Source organism: Chiloscyllium punctatum, chromosome 11 (assembly GCF_047496795.1).
Source record: "Chiloscyllium punctatum isolate Juve2018m chromosome 11, sChiPun1.3, whole genome shotgun sequence".
Classification (NCBI taxonomy): Eukaryota; Metazoa; Chordata; class Chondrichthyes; order Orectolobiformes; family Hemiscylliidae; genus Chiloscyllium; species Chiloscyllium punctatum.
This window is the reverse complement of record NC_092749.1, coordinates 39,942,543-39,959,307: the sequence shown is the minus strand read 5'-3', so window position 1 is coordinate 39,959,307 and position 16,765 is coordinate 39,942,543. Positions and strand designations below refer to the sequence as shown.

The 16,765-nt window shown below is 39.9% G+C and overlaps 1 protein-coding gene across 4 annotated transcripts in view; it reads right to left on the bottom strand.

Moving 5' to 3' along the window:
* thada (THADA armadillo repeat containing) overlaps positions 1-16,765 on the bottom strand; it is a 355,281-nt gene that overhangs the window by 212,868 nt on the left and 125,648 nt on the right. For all 4 annotated transcript variants that reach the window (XM_072580668.1, XM_072580667.1, XM_072580670.1 and 1 more), the window contains one exon: positions 2-91. In XM_072580668.1, coding sequence (XP_072436769.1) covers positions 2-91 — 90 coding nt within the window. The remainder of the gene's footprint in view (position 1; positions 92-16,765) is intronic.

Below are 16,765 nucleotides of genomic sequence, written 5' to 3'. Positions count from 1 at the left end.
CCTGTCCATCGTGTTTGCCACCGTCTCCAGTTGTTTTAGGAGGAAGGGATAAAGTGTAGGAAAACGAGTGAAGAATTCTCTACCTGTCATCCTACATAGGGAAAAACAGTAATATAAAATGAAACATTGCATATTCTTTCAAACTACCTTTTTTCACAAATTTACAAGTCTTATCAGTGCAATTGTTGGCTACAAAACTCCTGAAGAGCAAAGATGTAACGTTTTACTGATTTCAATCACAGAAAAGTCAAATGTATGTTGTAATTATCATGGGTATTCTGCCAAGTGCAAGTTACAAAATTCAATGCGTGAAAAAAGATGTACGTAGATAACCCATCTAAACATTCCATCAAGAATACAAACGAAGAACATTTCATATGGCTTAGGTTTCACACAAGTTACTTTTCCCGTGAAGACTTTTTTTCTCCATCAAAAAATTAACTTAACTCAATCATTAAAAGTAAATGAGAATTAGAAAAAAAATAGGAAAGAAATTTATTTGATCTATTTTCTGTCAATAGGGAGACAACTTAAAAAGATTCCATGACAACATACAGTTACTGACATTCTGCCCTATCTGTTACAGGAAAAGGTAGTCCTTGACAAATAGTAGGAGAAAGTGAGGACTGCAGATGCTGTAGAGTCAGAATCGAAAAGTGTGGCACTGGAAAACACAGATCAGATAGCATCCAAGGAGCAGGAGCTTTCCTGATGAAGAAGGGCTTACGCCCAAAACGTCTACTCTACTGCACCTTGGATGCTGCCTAACCTGCTGTTTTTTCAGCACCACGCTTTGCAACTCCTTAACAAAGAGTCAACCTAAAGTGGTTTCATCAGCTCATCACCATGAAGGAAACACTGCTTAGGATAGTGGATAACAATGTCAGAACACCTGTGGCTCTCAGCATTGCAATGACTATCCTGAACAATACTGGACTGTTGACTCTTGCCTCCACTCTTTGTCTTAGCATAAAAGGCACCATTAAATGGAATCTACAGATGGACTGACCACAAACCTATTTCCCTCAGCCCTCACTCCTCTCGGTTATCAGATATATGGTAGTCAGGATTTAACTGCCTGGTCAGCAGCTGCAGCTTCAGCAGACCTCAATATTATCACTTGACATTACACTCTCAGCCAATAACCAAGACCCTATCACTTTGTGTGTCTCATGGACTAATTCAGTTAAGAGTTACACGTATCGAGTCATCAGGACAAATAGTTTGCAATAAGGTCAGTGATACAGAAATATTTTTGTGCGAATCCCAATAATGGCCATGTCATACACCAGCTCTGCAGGAGAAGGCTCAGATGTGCATTTCATTAGAAGACTAAAGAAAAGCACTGCTATTGTTGTAAACCAGAGACACCTGGTGTACTGGCCTGCCAGTTAGCCTCCAATCAATGGCTAGGAGCATGGAAGGAGCATTGTTCCACTTGTAACAGGGCACTGCGCAGAGCTAGGAATGCATCCTTTCCATTGTGGAAATGATAGGTTCCATCATAGCAGCAATGCCAGACTAATGATTAGTTTGAGAGAGACTTATGATTACATGAAAGCCAAAAAGGGAGTTGCAAGTGTTAAAAGTGCATGATTTATTTTCTACAGGAGAGTGGCAGCTGAGGTCATATTTCACCGACCCCTCAAAGTTTAATGTTTGACACTTGATTTGTTGCGTTTTTCAGTAATGCAGAGTTGATAATGAATTGTATTTTTTTTTACGACCATGCTCAATTTTAATGAAAACTTCGCTGTCTCCTTTGATGTTTTTAAAATGATGTGTTTTCTTTTTTAATATTACTTTCTACCAGTAGCAGAAAATAATCAGATAAAGTACTGGGAGCTAAAGGAAGTTCCTTTTGTTTAAAAAAAATAAATGACCAATTTAGAAAAGGATGTTCAAACAGTCTTATTGACTGATCATTGCATTGTCCCAGTTCAAAGACGCTACTCTTTTAAATTCTCCAAAAGCTCTAACTGGTAATGCATTTATTGGAAGATCTGGGGCATATTGACCAGAAAAAAAAATTAAATTTTGCTGTAAAAATAGCTATATGTGTTTATATTCCATAATTAGCTATCCTTGTAAATCAGAAAATGTATTAATTTTCACCACTTTCTTGTAGTGCCCATTCTTAACTAGGTAGCAAGTACATTTTTCCTTTACATAAATTAATGAATTATGGATTGGTTGGGGTGGAGGGGTGGGGGGAAGCACTTTGAATGGATTATTGGTTGTTCACAGGTTTCTCTGTCAGTTCTTTGTTAGGGAGTGAAGGTTGGTGGACAATGTGTGGGTATTGGATGTAATTCTTACATTTCCATCTTTAGTAGCAACAAGTGAATTTGACATTAAAAGGTATCACTAGCACCAACGAGTTTATAACACTAGGTTTATCATTTTCATTTTCTCAGATTCTTCTACAGATTGTGCACTCTGCAACTTATTCCTTCCCCTCACTGTCTTGCAATTTGTGCAGACCACAGCAAACTAGAGTTTGAGACAATCTAGAACTGAAGGGCACTTCCAGATTTATCCAGGCACCTGAAGTGCGTACTCAGCACGCAAATTACTTGCTCAGTAACACATCTAATATGATTTACATAGTACCATTCTTGGGACATAATCAGTTGGATGTTTCAGAGTTGTCATCAGTCAACTCTGAAGAGGATACTCCCAGTCTCCAGGCAGTCACACTTGATATCTGTTTCCAGACCAAAAGATATTAGGTTGCTTGGACTGCCAAAGGATGAAAGCATCATGGCAATGCGCAGGAACCGGAGTTTTGCAATCTTTTTCAATTTGCACATTAATAGCACTTGATGGAATGGAACCCCTTGCAATTCTAAAATATCTTGGGTTATACTGAGGACAAAATTGATGGCCTATGAGAAACAAGCCAGAGATACAAAAATGAGTTCATCTTACTGGCATCACCAATAATGAAGTCCTCAATTTCTCATCCTAGTAGATACTGTATCAGCCACTAGATTTTTATACTTATCCAGGATCCCCTACTCAGTGTCACACATCTTCAGCAACGCCTTGAAATGAATCCAGATACCAATTAGTTGAGGATAGTGTTGACTTTGATAGCCACTTGAAATACATTGTCACCAGCTCCAGGAAGGAGCAAGTTTTCACCTATTTGGCTGTACACGTCTGCCAACCTGACACAGCAATCAGAACATCTGGAATCCCAGTCTTCCAGCAGAGCAAGAAAGCTAAACCAAAAACAGAAATTGCTGGAAAAGCTGAGCAGGTCTGGCAGGATCTCTGGATAGAAATCAGAGTTAATTTTTCTGGTCAAGTGTGTCTTCCTCAGAACTCAGAAAGCTGAGTATCTACCTATCCAGCTGAAGCTCTGGAAACAGCAGGATGCTGTTACTGCTGGTGGTGGTATCATTAGAGTTCCAATATCAGGTAGCCAAAGCTGATCAGTGATTTGAAAAACTCTTGACATTGGGCAGTGAACTCTTAGTGCAACTGCACCATGAATAAAATACTCCCAATTGGTAGTAAGAAAGCTGTAATCACTATATTGACTGGAGCATTTATCTGACTTTTAATGTGCAAATTACCATTGCGTTATCGCTTTGCTTTCAATGGAGAGCTTCAGGTACCCCAGGAAACCAATAGAGAAATTGTTAGATTCAAAACTGGGTTGCAATTGAATAATTACAGTATTTAAAATCACTTAACCACTTCATCCAAGGTTGTTAAGCACATCCAATATAATGCACTTAAGTTAAAGGGGGCAGGTTGACACGTTCAAGCTGGCATCCAGACAGACTTACATTTTTGGCCCTTTTGATCTCCACACACTTTTCTAAACCTACATGTCACTCCTGGTTAAAATTCACCCCAATACAACTATTTACACTTCTGACTTATTTCCTAATCATAGTCTCTGAGAAAAGCAAAATGGAAACAAAAAAAGTAGCCCATTCAGGGAAATCACTGACAATTTCCTACCCAATTGCAAAAGACAACACAGTAAGGTTCCAGTTAACAACCAAATTACCCTCTATAATTACAAACACCCACTTCACTCCAGAATATGTTGAACTTTGCTTTCAAGGAACGTAATTAAACTAAACTATTCACAACATCTTTATATTATTTAAATCACATGGGATTCAGGGTGAGCTTGCCAATCAGATACAAAATTGGCTTTATGATAGGAGACAGAGGGTGGTGGAGGAGGGCTGTTTTTTCAATGCCGATTTCCAGCAGTGGTCCACAGGGATTGGTACTGAGTCCACTTCTGGTTGTCATGTACAGAAATAATTTGGATGAGAATATGAGAGGCATGGTAGGTAAGCTTGTGGATGGCACCAAATTTGGTGGTATAATGGACAATGAAGCAGCTTATCAAAGAGATCTTGATCAACTGGGTAGATGGGCAGAGGAGTGGCAGATGGGCTTTCATTTGGATAAACGAGGTACTGCATTTTGGTAAAACAAACAAAAGCAGGACTTATACAATTAACAGAAAGGCCCTAGGAAGTATTGTGGAACAGAGAGACCAAGAGATTCAGGTACATAATTCTTTGAAATTTGTGTCACAAGGTGGTGAAGGCGGCATATAGCATGCTTGCATTGCTCAGACAGTTCAGTACAGGAGTTGGGACGTCATATTGAGGTTGTACAGGACATTGGTGAAGTTTCTTCTGGAGTATTGTATGCACTTCTGGTTGCCCTGTTATAGGAAGGCTATTATAAACTTGGAAAGAGTTCAGAAAAGATTTAGCAAGATGTTGCCGGGAATGGACAGTTTGAGTTATAAAAATAGGCTGGGCAGGCTGGGAATTTTTCACTGGAGCATAGGAGGTTGAGGGGTGACTTTATGGAGGTTTATAAAATCACAAGGGGCACAGATAAGGTGAAATGGCAAAAGACCTTTTCCTAAACTGGGATGAGTTCAAAACTACAGGGCATATTCTTAAGGTGAGTGCAAAAAGGTTTAAAAAGGAAATGAGGGGCAACTTTTTTTATACAGAGAGTGGTCAGTGGTTGGAATGAACTGCCAGAGGAAGTAGTGGATGCAGGTACAGTTACAATGTTTAGAACACATGAATAGGAAAAGTTTGAAGGATATGGGCTAAATGCAGGTAGGTGGGACCAGTTTAGTTTGGGAACACGGTTGGCATGGAAAAGTTGGACCAAACGGTCTGTTTGTTGTATGGCTCTCTCTGTTTCAGTGGACAATGATTGTCAGTAAAAGGAAATACCTGTTGGCATCAAATATATAGTTTTGCTTATGAATCCTGTATTTTTTTTTCTTTCATAACCCACTTTTTGTTTATGGGATGTTACTAGCAAGGCTAACATGTGATGCCCATCTTTGATTGCCCTTGTCTATGTAAGGATGAGTTAGCTATTTTCTTGAGCTGGTGAAGTCAATCTGGTGTAGGTACACTCACAGGGGTATAAGGAGGGAACGCCAGGATACTGATCTAGTAATAGTTGTATAGTTGAATTAGGATACTTTATGGCTTGGAGGGGAACTCAACAGGAGACTGTGGTATTTGCAAGTTGCTGCTGGCATTTGTCTTTTTTGTAGGCAAGGCCAATGTCAATTTCAGAAATAATGATGAGCCAAATAGCTAATGAAAAGAATGACTTTAAAGATGATAATATTAGTTTAAAACAAAAGTACTGGAGAAATTAAAGGGAATACATATTGAAAATGTTGGCCTAGAATTTTAGAAGAAAAATGGCTGAAGAAATAATGTGTGCATTAGGTTCATCTTACAGAATTTCCAAAATAATCCATTAGTCTCTTTTGATTTGCAAGTAGAAAACATTCCAATCCAATTGATGCTCAGCACAAACTATACTTTACAAATGCAGAATAATAAAAGCCTGAGGATACTGAAAGACATTAAAACCAGTGATGGGATTTACAAAAAAATCTATTTCAGAAGTCCACCTATAAAATATTCCAGTCATTTTTTTCTCCCCTTTTTAGCAGTTGGCTGGATAGGTAGAGTGCAACACAAACTGTTATTAATGGCCAAAATTAAATCCACTCACAACTGTGATCGTTCATGGAAACCTTTCTCATTTTGCATAATGGTTTTTTAGATTACATTACATTAGATTAGATTACAGATCAGATTAGATTACATTACAAACTTGAAAGGGTTCAGATAAGATTTACAAGGATGTTGCCAGGGTTGGAGGATTTGAGCTACAGGGAGAGGCTGTTTTCATTGGAGCATCGGCGGCTGAGGAGTGACCTTATAGAGGATACAAAATTATGGGGAGCATGGATAGGATAAATAGGCAAAGTCTTTTCCCTGGGGTCAGGGAGTCCAGAACTAAAGGGCATAGGTTTAGGGTGAGAGGGGAAAGATATAAAAGAGACCTAAGGGGCAGCTTTTTCACGTAGATTGTGGTACGTGTGTGGAATGAGCTGCCAGAGGATGCGGTGGAGGCTGGTACAATTGCAACATTTAAGAGGCATTTGGATAGGTATATGAATAGGAAGGGTTTGGAGGGATATGGGCCGGGTGCTGGCAGGTGGGACTAGATTGGGTTGGGATATCTGGTCGGCATGGACAAGTTGGACCAAAGGGTCTGTTTCCATGCTGTACATCTCTATGACTGTATGGTGGCGCCTGCTATAATTACAACATTTAAAAGGCATCTGGATTGGTATATGGTTTAGAGGGATATGTTTTAAGTACTGGCAAATGGGACTAGATTAATATAGGATATCTGGTCAGCATGGACAAGTTGGACCAAAGGATCTGGTTCCATGCTGTACATCTCTAGGATTCTAAAACAATAAAAGAAACAGAGTAGGCAGAACAAAGATAATTTTTCTTATTGTATAGGCCACACCCAAGTCACTGGCCTGCTCTGCACAAAAACATTGGATCCCAATTCAAGTTCCTTCATCCCATCTTTTTTATTTTCGTTAGTAAAACGACAGCCACAAAATGATCCCCCTGGAATCTCTCATTGCATGAAGTAAACGTCTGCTTCAAAAATAAACAAGAACATATTAACAGAGATTACGAGCAGGCCACTATATCCTTTGAGCCTGCTCTGACATGTGAGGAAAGAAATTCTAACGGTCTCAATGTTAGAAACATTGTGAAAACAATGTTTCATCATCTCTGTCTTAAATAAGTCACTCCTTATTTTTAAACCATGATCCCTCGTTCTAGATTCTCCAAGAGGAAACACCTTAACATCCACCCAGTGAAGTCCCTTCAGGATCTTACATGCTTCAACTGAGTCACACCTGACTCTTCTAATTTCCAGAGGATACAGGCCTAGACTATCTAGCCTTTCCTCAAAAAGCAATTTGCTCATTCCAGGTATTGGACAAGTAAACCTTTTCTGAACTGCATTAATATCTTTCTTTAAGTGTAGTGTATGATGCGGTCTCATCATTGTTATATAAATGAAAGATAATTTCCTTACTCCCGCATTCAATTCCACTCACAATGAATCATAACAATCTGTTAGCTTTCTCAACTATATGCGAGACTTGCATTCTACCCTTCAACGATTCTTGCAAAAGTACACCCAATACTGTCTGCATCTTAGCTCTGCATCCTCTCACCATTGCTTCTTTTGAAAAAGATTTTATACTTTTTCTGCAAAAATGGACAATTTTGCACTTTCCCACATCACATTTGCCAAACCTTTGCTAACTCACTTAGCCAACTATATCCCTTTGTACACTCATGTCCTCTTCATGAATCACTTTCTTACCCAACTTTGTGTCATCAGCAAAATTTAGTTACCATACCTTCGGTCCTTTCATCCAAATCATTGATATAAATGTGAAGAGTTGGGGCCTGAGCACCATCCCCTGTGGCACACCATTCATCATATCCTAGCAGCCCATAAAAGACCCATTTCTTCCTACTATTTGCTTCCTGGTAACCAACCAATTTTTAATCGAAACCAGCATGTTACCAATGTTACTGCTACACCATGAGCTTCTATTTTCACAACAGCATTTCATGTGGCACCTCATTCAAAAAGTTAAATACAATTCCCCTTTGACAAAATTATCATATCAATATCATATTATCAGATCAACCATCTCACTTGTGGGTGGCACGGTGGTTAGCACTGCTGCCTCACAGCGCCAGAGACCCGGGTTCAATTCCCACCTCAGGTGACTGACGACTGTGTGGAGTTTGCACATTCTCCCAGTGTCTGCGTGGCTTCCTTCAGGTGCTCCGGTTTCCTCCCACAGTCCAAAAATGTGCAGGTTAGGTGAATTGACCATGCTAAATTGCCCATAGTGTTAGGTGAAGGGGTAAATGTAGGGGAATGGGTCTAGGTGGGTTGTGCTTCGGCGGGTCGGTGTGAACTTCTTGGGCTGAAGGGCCTGTTTCCACACTAAGCAATCTAATCTAATCTCACTGAATGGTACAACAGGCTTGATAAGTGCCCGAAACATCGATTTTACTGCTCCTCGGATGCTGCCTGAACTGCTGTGCTCTTCCAGCACCACTAATCCAGAATCTGGTTTCCAGCATCTGCAGTCATTGTTTTTACCTTGATAAGCACAATGGCCTACTTCTGTTCCTACATCTTCTGGTCAAAACAGCCTGATTACCTTGAAGTTGTCTTAGTGTCCTGTTATAACATCTTTAATATCAGCTTGTAACACTTGCCACATGACAGTTGTTAAGCTCAGCGGCCTGTAGTTTCCTTCTTTCTGCCTTGTTCCCTTTTGAATAAAAGGAGTTACATTAGCTATTTTCCAGTCGAAAGGAATCTTCCCCTCATCCAATGTGTTTTAGAAAACTAAAACCAACACATCAATATTCCACTACTTGATTTAAGACCCCAAGATGAAATCCATCCAGGTCTAGGGACTTACCAACCCTCAGTTTCAACAATTTACTGAGTACTACTTCTCTGCTGTTAACTTTTTCGGTTTCGTCCTTTTCAATTTCTGATTTGCAGCTATTTCTGGGATGCTACTTGTATCCCCTCTAGTGAAGACCGATACAAAGGTATCTGTTCAATTCGTCTGCTACCTCTTTATCCTCCGTCACTAATTCCCCAGACTCCCTTCCTATAGAACCAACACTTACCTTGTTAACTCTCTTCTTTATTTTCTTTTAAAAGATCTGAAGAAAGGCCATCTATTTTTATATTTTTGGTTAACTTTTTCTTGTACTCTGAGTAGTTTAAAAAATATCTGTCCAATCTTCTGACTAGCCACAGTAGTCAGGTCTATCCCTCAGAATGCTTATTTGTTCAAATGTGTCTATTTTGTTGGTAAAAACAATGACTGCAGATGCTGAAAACCAAATACTGGATTAGTGGTGCTGGAAGAGCACAGCAGTTCAGGCAGCCGAGCAGCGTGTCTATTTTGTACTTTCCGGAATATCCACCTAAATGTTTGTCACTATCTCGATTGACCTATCCTTCAACCTAAATTGCCAGTTCACTTTCACAAGCTCTGCTTTCAAGCCTTCATATTTGTCCATGTTTAAGTACAAAATGGTAGTCTTGGACCCTCATCTCTCCCTTAAAATATCTCCCTGAGCACCATCCCCTGTGGCACACCATTCGTCATATCCTACCAGCCCATGAAAGACCCATTTCTTCCTACTATGTAAAATTAATGTTATGGTCACTGCTATCCAGGGGCACTTTCACTAGGTCAGTAATCAATCCATTCATTTGTCAAAACCAAGTCTAATCCAGCCTGGTTGCTACTATCACATGCTGGTCTAAGAAAACTGAAATTGAAAATGAGATGCACTCAGGGCTCTTAACCAAAAGCAAAAGCATACAAAATAGGGCGGCACGGTGGCACAGTGGTTAGCACTGCTGCCTCACAGCGCCAGAGACCTGGGTTCAATTCCCACCTTAGGCGACTGACTGTGTGGAGTTTGCACATTCTCCCGTGTCTGCGTGGTTTCCCCCGGGTGCTCCGGTTTCCTCCCACATTCCAAAAATGTGCAGGTGAGGTGAATTGGCCATGCTAAATTGCCTGTAGTGTGCGGTGAAGAGGTAAATGTAGGGGAATGGGTCTGGGTGGGTTGCGCTTCGGCGGGTCGGTGTGGACTTGATGGGCTGAAGGGCCTGTTTCCACACTGTAAGTAATCTAATCTAATCTAATCATAAGAGTCCCTGAAAAATACTCTTGTTGCAGAGTTTATCAATAACTATTTGTAATTTTATGTTATCATCTACATCTTACAATCCTGCCTAACTTTATGTCATTAGATTAGATTAGATTTCCTACAGTGTGGAAACAGGCCCTTCGGCCCCACAAGTCCACACCAACTCTCCAAAGACTAAACCACCTAGATCCGTTTCCCTCTAATTAATGCACTGAACACTATGGGCAATTTAGCATGGCCAATTCACCCAACCTGCACATCTTTGGACCGAGAGAGGAAGCCAGAAGACCCGGAGGACATGGGGAGAATGTGCAAACTCCACACAGACAGTCGCCCAAGGCTGGAATCGAAGTAGGGTCTCTAGTGCTGTGAGGCAGCAGTGCTAACCACTGAGCCACAATCCACATTAGCAAATGTGGATATATGAGTTTCTATCCATTATCCAAGTCATTAATAAAAAAATGTGAACAATTGAGGCTCTAACACAGATCGTTGTGATTTCTGCTGCTCGACTTGATTAACTGAAACTTTGTTAGCTTTTCGGTTACCACCTTCTTGATTATAGAATACAATAATTTCCCCACCACAGATGTTAGACTAACTGCTCTCTATTTCTCTAGTTTTCCTCTTTCTCCCTTCTTAAAAAGCAGTCACGTGCATTTTTTTAAATTTCGAGGGATGACTCCTGTATATTTAAAACTTAAAAGACTATATAGTTAGGGTATCTATAATGTGCTCCCCTATTTCTTTTAATACCCTCTTGAGGAAATGGTGGCACAGTGGCTAGCACTGCAGCTTCACAGCACTAAGGACTTGGGTTTGAATCTAGCCTTGGGTTTTTGCACATTCTCCGTACGTCTATGTTGGTTTCTTCTGGGAGCTTCGGCTTCTTCCCACAGTCCAAAGATGTACAGGTCACGTGAACTGACCATGTGAAATTGGATTCAGTATTCAAAGATGTGCAGGCTAGGTGGGTTAACTATGGTATTTACAAGGTTACAGGGATAGGGTGGAATGCTCTTCAGAGGGTCAGTGCACACCTGCTGGCCTAAATAGCCTCTATCTGCACTGTAGGGATTCTACAATTCTAATTTTCTACATGGTTGGGTAGACACCAGTGATGTAGCTGTACCGGAACAGTTTGGTGAGTAGCATGGAAAATTCTGGAGGACAAGTCTTCAAGTGCTATTACTGGAATGTTGTCACTGTCATAGGCTTTGCAGGATCCAGTGCCTCCAACAATTTCTTGATATCACATGGAGTGAACTGAATTGGCTGAGGACTGGCAATGTGATGCTGAGGACCTTTGCAGGAGGTGTTGATCCATTTCAACCTCTTGCTGAAGGTTGTTGCAAATACAATCAGCCTTATCCTATTTCACTCCAGACTAGGCTCCCCATTATTAAGGATGGGGATGTTTATCAGTACAATAGTATAATAAATCATTTACAAGATAAAAATTGATTTTGATTTCCTTTAATTCATTTTTTCAAATCTTCAGCTATCACATTCTGATCACCCGTATTTTAACTTAAAATTTGAACAGAATATAATAACCGATTCAGTGATTTCAGCCTTATTTTTTTCTTAATTGTTCAGAGACTGATGACATAGCAACTTGTTATTGTCAATCAAATGAGGGAGAGGATATCAAAAGCTGAGAAATACTCTGTGTTTTGGAAGCGAAACATTCTGGTGTCGGAAAAAAATTGAAATGCAAAATGCAAAACTGTAACTCCCCTGGACACACTCAGTGTTAGCACATGCGAGGAGAGGTTTCTATTGAAAAGGGCTTATTCTCACACTGCAATCTACACTGCCACAAGGATATCAAATACACCAAGGAATTGACAGATCCTAAAGGTTCGCAAGAAGCTTGTTTCAACCAGGAATGTGCCAATGGAAAAGAGCTAATGGAAGTCTTGACATTCCAGAATATGAAGAAACAGCAGCAGCAGAAATGTGGTGAGTGGGAGCAGTGACGAGAGAGAAGTATCCAGTAAAGGGATGAGTGAAACCTGGCAACCTTACTGAGTGAATAATGGAAGGTTGTTTCCACTGCTGAATGAATTGGGGATACAGCCTTGGATTTGTACTGCAAGAACCAAGGGGAAATAAATGCTTTAACCCTGAATGTTATTAGAGCCATAGATATTTCACAAAAAGTCACTATTAGGACAGTACTTGGAATATAATTTGAAAGAAAATAGATTAAAGTAGTTGAAAAGGAGGAACTGTAAAAAGATCAGGGAAACAGGTTTACAGGATAGAACATTAATATGCTTCCAGGACTTCCTCCCATTTTGTAATTCCATTTACTGGATTCAAGCCAAGGGAATAGTTTGCAAATGTTGGAGACAAGTTGAGGATAAATTGTCTTGATACAGGTTACCTAGACACAGAGCCCGAAATGTCAATTTTCCTGCTCCATAGATGCTGCCTGCCCTACTGTGCTTTTCCAGCACCACTCTAATCTTGACAGAGCCTGTCAGCTTGGTTCAAGTTCATCTGAGCCAACCAGTTTCCATATGTGGACGCCAAGTACAAATCGGTTTCCAGCAGAGTCACCATCTTCATACAGAACCAGAATCCAAATTAGAGTCTCAGAGTCCAGAGTCCAAAGAAACAGGGAGAGAGGAGGATTGTTTGTTATATCAAATGTACATTGTGCAGTGCAAGATGTTACAGGTTGTAATTCCAAGTGTTTAATGATGTAGAATCTTTAGCACCATAAAATGTCACAAATTGCTCCACAGGATTTGGCACAAAGCCACAAGAATTTTGTGCTCAGGTGATCATAAACTTGAAAAAAAAGGGTTAGCTTTGACAGGGTGGGGGAGATTCAGGAATGGAATTCCAGAGCTTAAAGCTTAGGCATCTGAAAGATACAGGAGGCAAGAAAAAAAGAAAAACGCGATGGAGAAGGGATCAGAATAAGAGGAACGCAGACTTCCAAAGGGTTGTAGAGCTGATTTACTAGTTATAGATAGTTTGTACATAAATGGTAGCAATGCAGCAATTATACAATAAGGAATGTGTGTTAAAATTATCAATTCTCATTGGATGTATTCCAGGAAGTTTCATCACATGAACTCCCTTCTCCAACTGTCTGGACCAGTTATTCCATCTCTAGTATTTTAGTAACTAAGCATTCAAAGCATATGAAAAATACTACAATTGTTCAGAACACCTTATGATTTTATTCCTAGGTTGCTCCATGCCCAGAAGGCTAATCTTCAATTCCTAGCAACTCTAGAGCAGTGCTGGGAAGTTGATAATATTGTGTATTATCAGTATTAGCGACTGCTATTGATATAATTCCAGTCAGTTGCTATCATTACTATTACTCATAGAAACAAATATTCTTTCTATTCTTGGATTTTCCCCTATCAATCTATCTTCCACCTTCAGTTTCCCCCTCTTCCCCACCGTTGATTTCCTTTCTTTGTCAACTTGTGGTGGCCATGTAGTTCCCATAACCTTTTGTGCAGCACAGCTATTGCAAAATCATAGGCAAAGATGTACAACTAAATGAGATCTAGCCTTCATGGCATAAATGCAATAATCTATTTAGGCATTATGTGATGAGAGTTTCAAGACTAACTCCAAGCAAAATTGATAACCCGAGCTGTAAAAAAAAAACTTATTGTCAGAAGACAAAGGTATTCACTGTTAAAACTGTTTAGAACCATTTAGTGGTTAAAGATGGCAATTTCCTCACAATCCTATGGCCTAGAAATTTCACAAAGCCTTAACCATCCTGTAAAGGTCCTTTATTCTCCAATAAGCAATAATCAAAAATTCATTTTGAGTCAGACAAATTCAAGACATCCAAGAACTAATTAAGAAATATGCAGTTGATTCTTTGCATATACAAATAAGATGATAATACCAGCAAGAGATCTTGCATCAGAATAGGTCATTCCAGGTTCAAATCATTGGTTTAGGTGAGTGGAGCAATCACTTTGAACCATCCCTCTAAATTGATCTGAAGTAATGCTCACTGAAGGCTGTCTCTGACCTCTGCCAATCAGCCCCTACTCCCTTCTCACACCCACATGCCCACGAACTGATAACTCATTGAGTACACTAGAACAATTAGACAATAAAAATGCCTGGTCAAAGGCTTAGTAAGAAAAATACCACATGATATTGTCACTTTAGGCATAAAGACTTGAGTGTTTGAGATTTCTGATCCATGCTGAATCAATAGGTCTCAGTCACTTCAGCAACTAAACGTCCACAATAGCTTCAGTGCTCTGATTAAGCAGAACTGAAACTAAAAAACAATCTAGGGATCCATTGCCAGATTGGGCAACCTAGACAAAAATGAGGACTGCAAATGCTGGAAGCCAGAGTTTAGATCAGAGTGGTGCTCAGAGTGGAAGTTTCCTGATGAAGGGCTTTTGCCTGAAATGTCGATTTTCCTGCTCCTCGGATGCTGCATGACCTGCTGTGCTTTTCCAGCACAACGCTAATCTAAAGATTGGGCAGCCTATCATACTATAAAGTGAACATAAGTGAACATAGTTGTGATTGTGCTAGACTATTATGTCCTTTACAACTCAGTAGATTCTGTCTAGATTCAGTGATAAGAATGGTAATTTTGATTAGGCACTAGGGTGCTGCTAGCACACAAACAGTTGCTCTTAAGTGTCACAGTATTTAAGAGGGAGAAAAATTGGCAAAGAAAGTTGCAATTGTGCCACTTCAAGTTCAGGATTGCACGTAAAATTTACATTTTCAAATGTATAGTTAAAACAATAGCAAGATACTGTGGAGAATGAATGCCAGACATAAACACGAGTGAATTAAACTAAGGCACCATCTGCCTGCTCACATGGACACAAAAAATTTATTCTAATATTTTTGAGGGAAGACATCCCTTGTTGCCTTTTCAAAATTTATTCCTCCATCAGTCTCACAAAAACAGATTATCTGGTTATTTCCAATTTGCTGTATGCAAATTAGGTGCTACATTACTTGCATTATAACAGTGGCCATATTTCAAAAAGTACTTCTTTGGCTGTAATGTACTTTGAAACATACAGTTGTGAGAAAGCTTTTTTTTAAATAAATGCAAGTCATCGTTTTAATGATTCCAAGGACAAAACTGCTCTATTTTACAGCTCATCAACTGCAATTTTACTTAAAACAATAATGTACACAAAGATCTGCCAAAGCAAGCAACAGTGAACATTAGAATGATGCAGTAATGCAAAAAGTTATTGAATAAAACATCAAGAGAATGAGTGAACTCAGCTTTTTCCCCATTTCGTGGACATTCAGGGTTTCCAAAACTAAGTATTGCACCTAAATTGGAAGGGGACTAATAGACCAGCAGGGAGATTTGCTAGAGCTGCTCGGGAGGATTTAAACAAGTAAAAGGTGGTGGTGGTGGGGGGGGGGGCAGGAAGATAGTGAGGAAAGAGGTCAATCAGAGACTGGTATATTGAGAATAGAAGCAAGTCAGTCAAGGCAGGCAGGGACAAGGTAGGACTAATAAATTAAACTGCATTTACTTCAATGCAAGGGGCTGAACAGGGAAGGCAGACGAACTTAGCGCATGGTTAGGAACATGGGACTGGGATATCATAGCAATTACAGAAACATGGCTCAGGGATGGGCAGGACTGGCAGCTTAATGTTCCAGAATACAAATGCTACAGGAAGGATAAAAAGGGAGGCAAGAGAGGAGGGGTAGCAGCGTTTTTGATAAGGGATAGCATTACAGCCGTACTGAGGGAGGATATTCCTGGAAATACATCCAGGGAAGTTATTTCGGTGGAACTGAGAAATAAGAAAGGGATGATCATCTTAGTCAGATTGTATTATAGACCCCCTAAGAGTCAGAGGGAAATTGAGAAACAAACTTATAAGGAGATCTCAGCTATCTCTAAGAATAATAGGGTGGATATGGTAGGAGATTTTAACTTTCCAAACATAGACTGGGACTGCCATAGTCTTAGAGATGGACAGCATGGAAAAAGATAGTGTTAAGGGTTTAGATGGAGAGGAATTTGTTAAGTATGTACAAGAAAATTTTCTGATTCAGTGTGTGGATGTACCTACTAGAGAAGATGCAAAATGTGACCTACACTTGGGAAATAAGACAGGACAGGTGACTGAGGTATCAGTGGGGAGTATTTTGGGGCCAACGACCATAATGAATAGGATAGACCAGATCTAAAAGTTGAAGTTCTAAATTGGAGAAAGGCCAATTTTGACGGTATTGGGCAAGAACTTACGAAAGCTGATTGGGAGCAGAAGTTCGCAAGTAAACGGATGGCTGGAAAATGGGAAGCCTTCAGAAATGAGATAACGAGAATCCAGAGAAAATATATTCCTGTCAGGGTGAAAGGAAAGGCTGGTAGGTACAGGGAATGCTGAATGACCTAAGAAATTGAGGGTTTGGTTAAGAAACAGAAATAAGCATATGTCAGGTGCAGAAAGGATAGATCGAGTGAATCCTTAGACGAGTATAAAGGCAATAGGAGTATACTTAAGCAGAAAATCAGGAGGGCAAAAAGGGGATATGAGGTAGCATTGGCAAATAGAATTAAGGAGAATCCAAAGAGTTTCTACAAATATATTAAGGACAAAAGGGTAACCAGGGAGAGAATAGGGCCCCTCAAAGATCAGCAA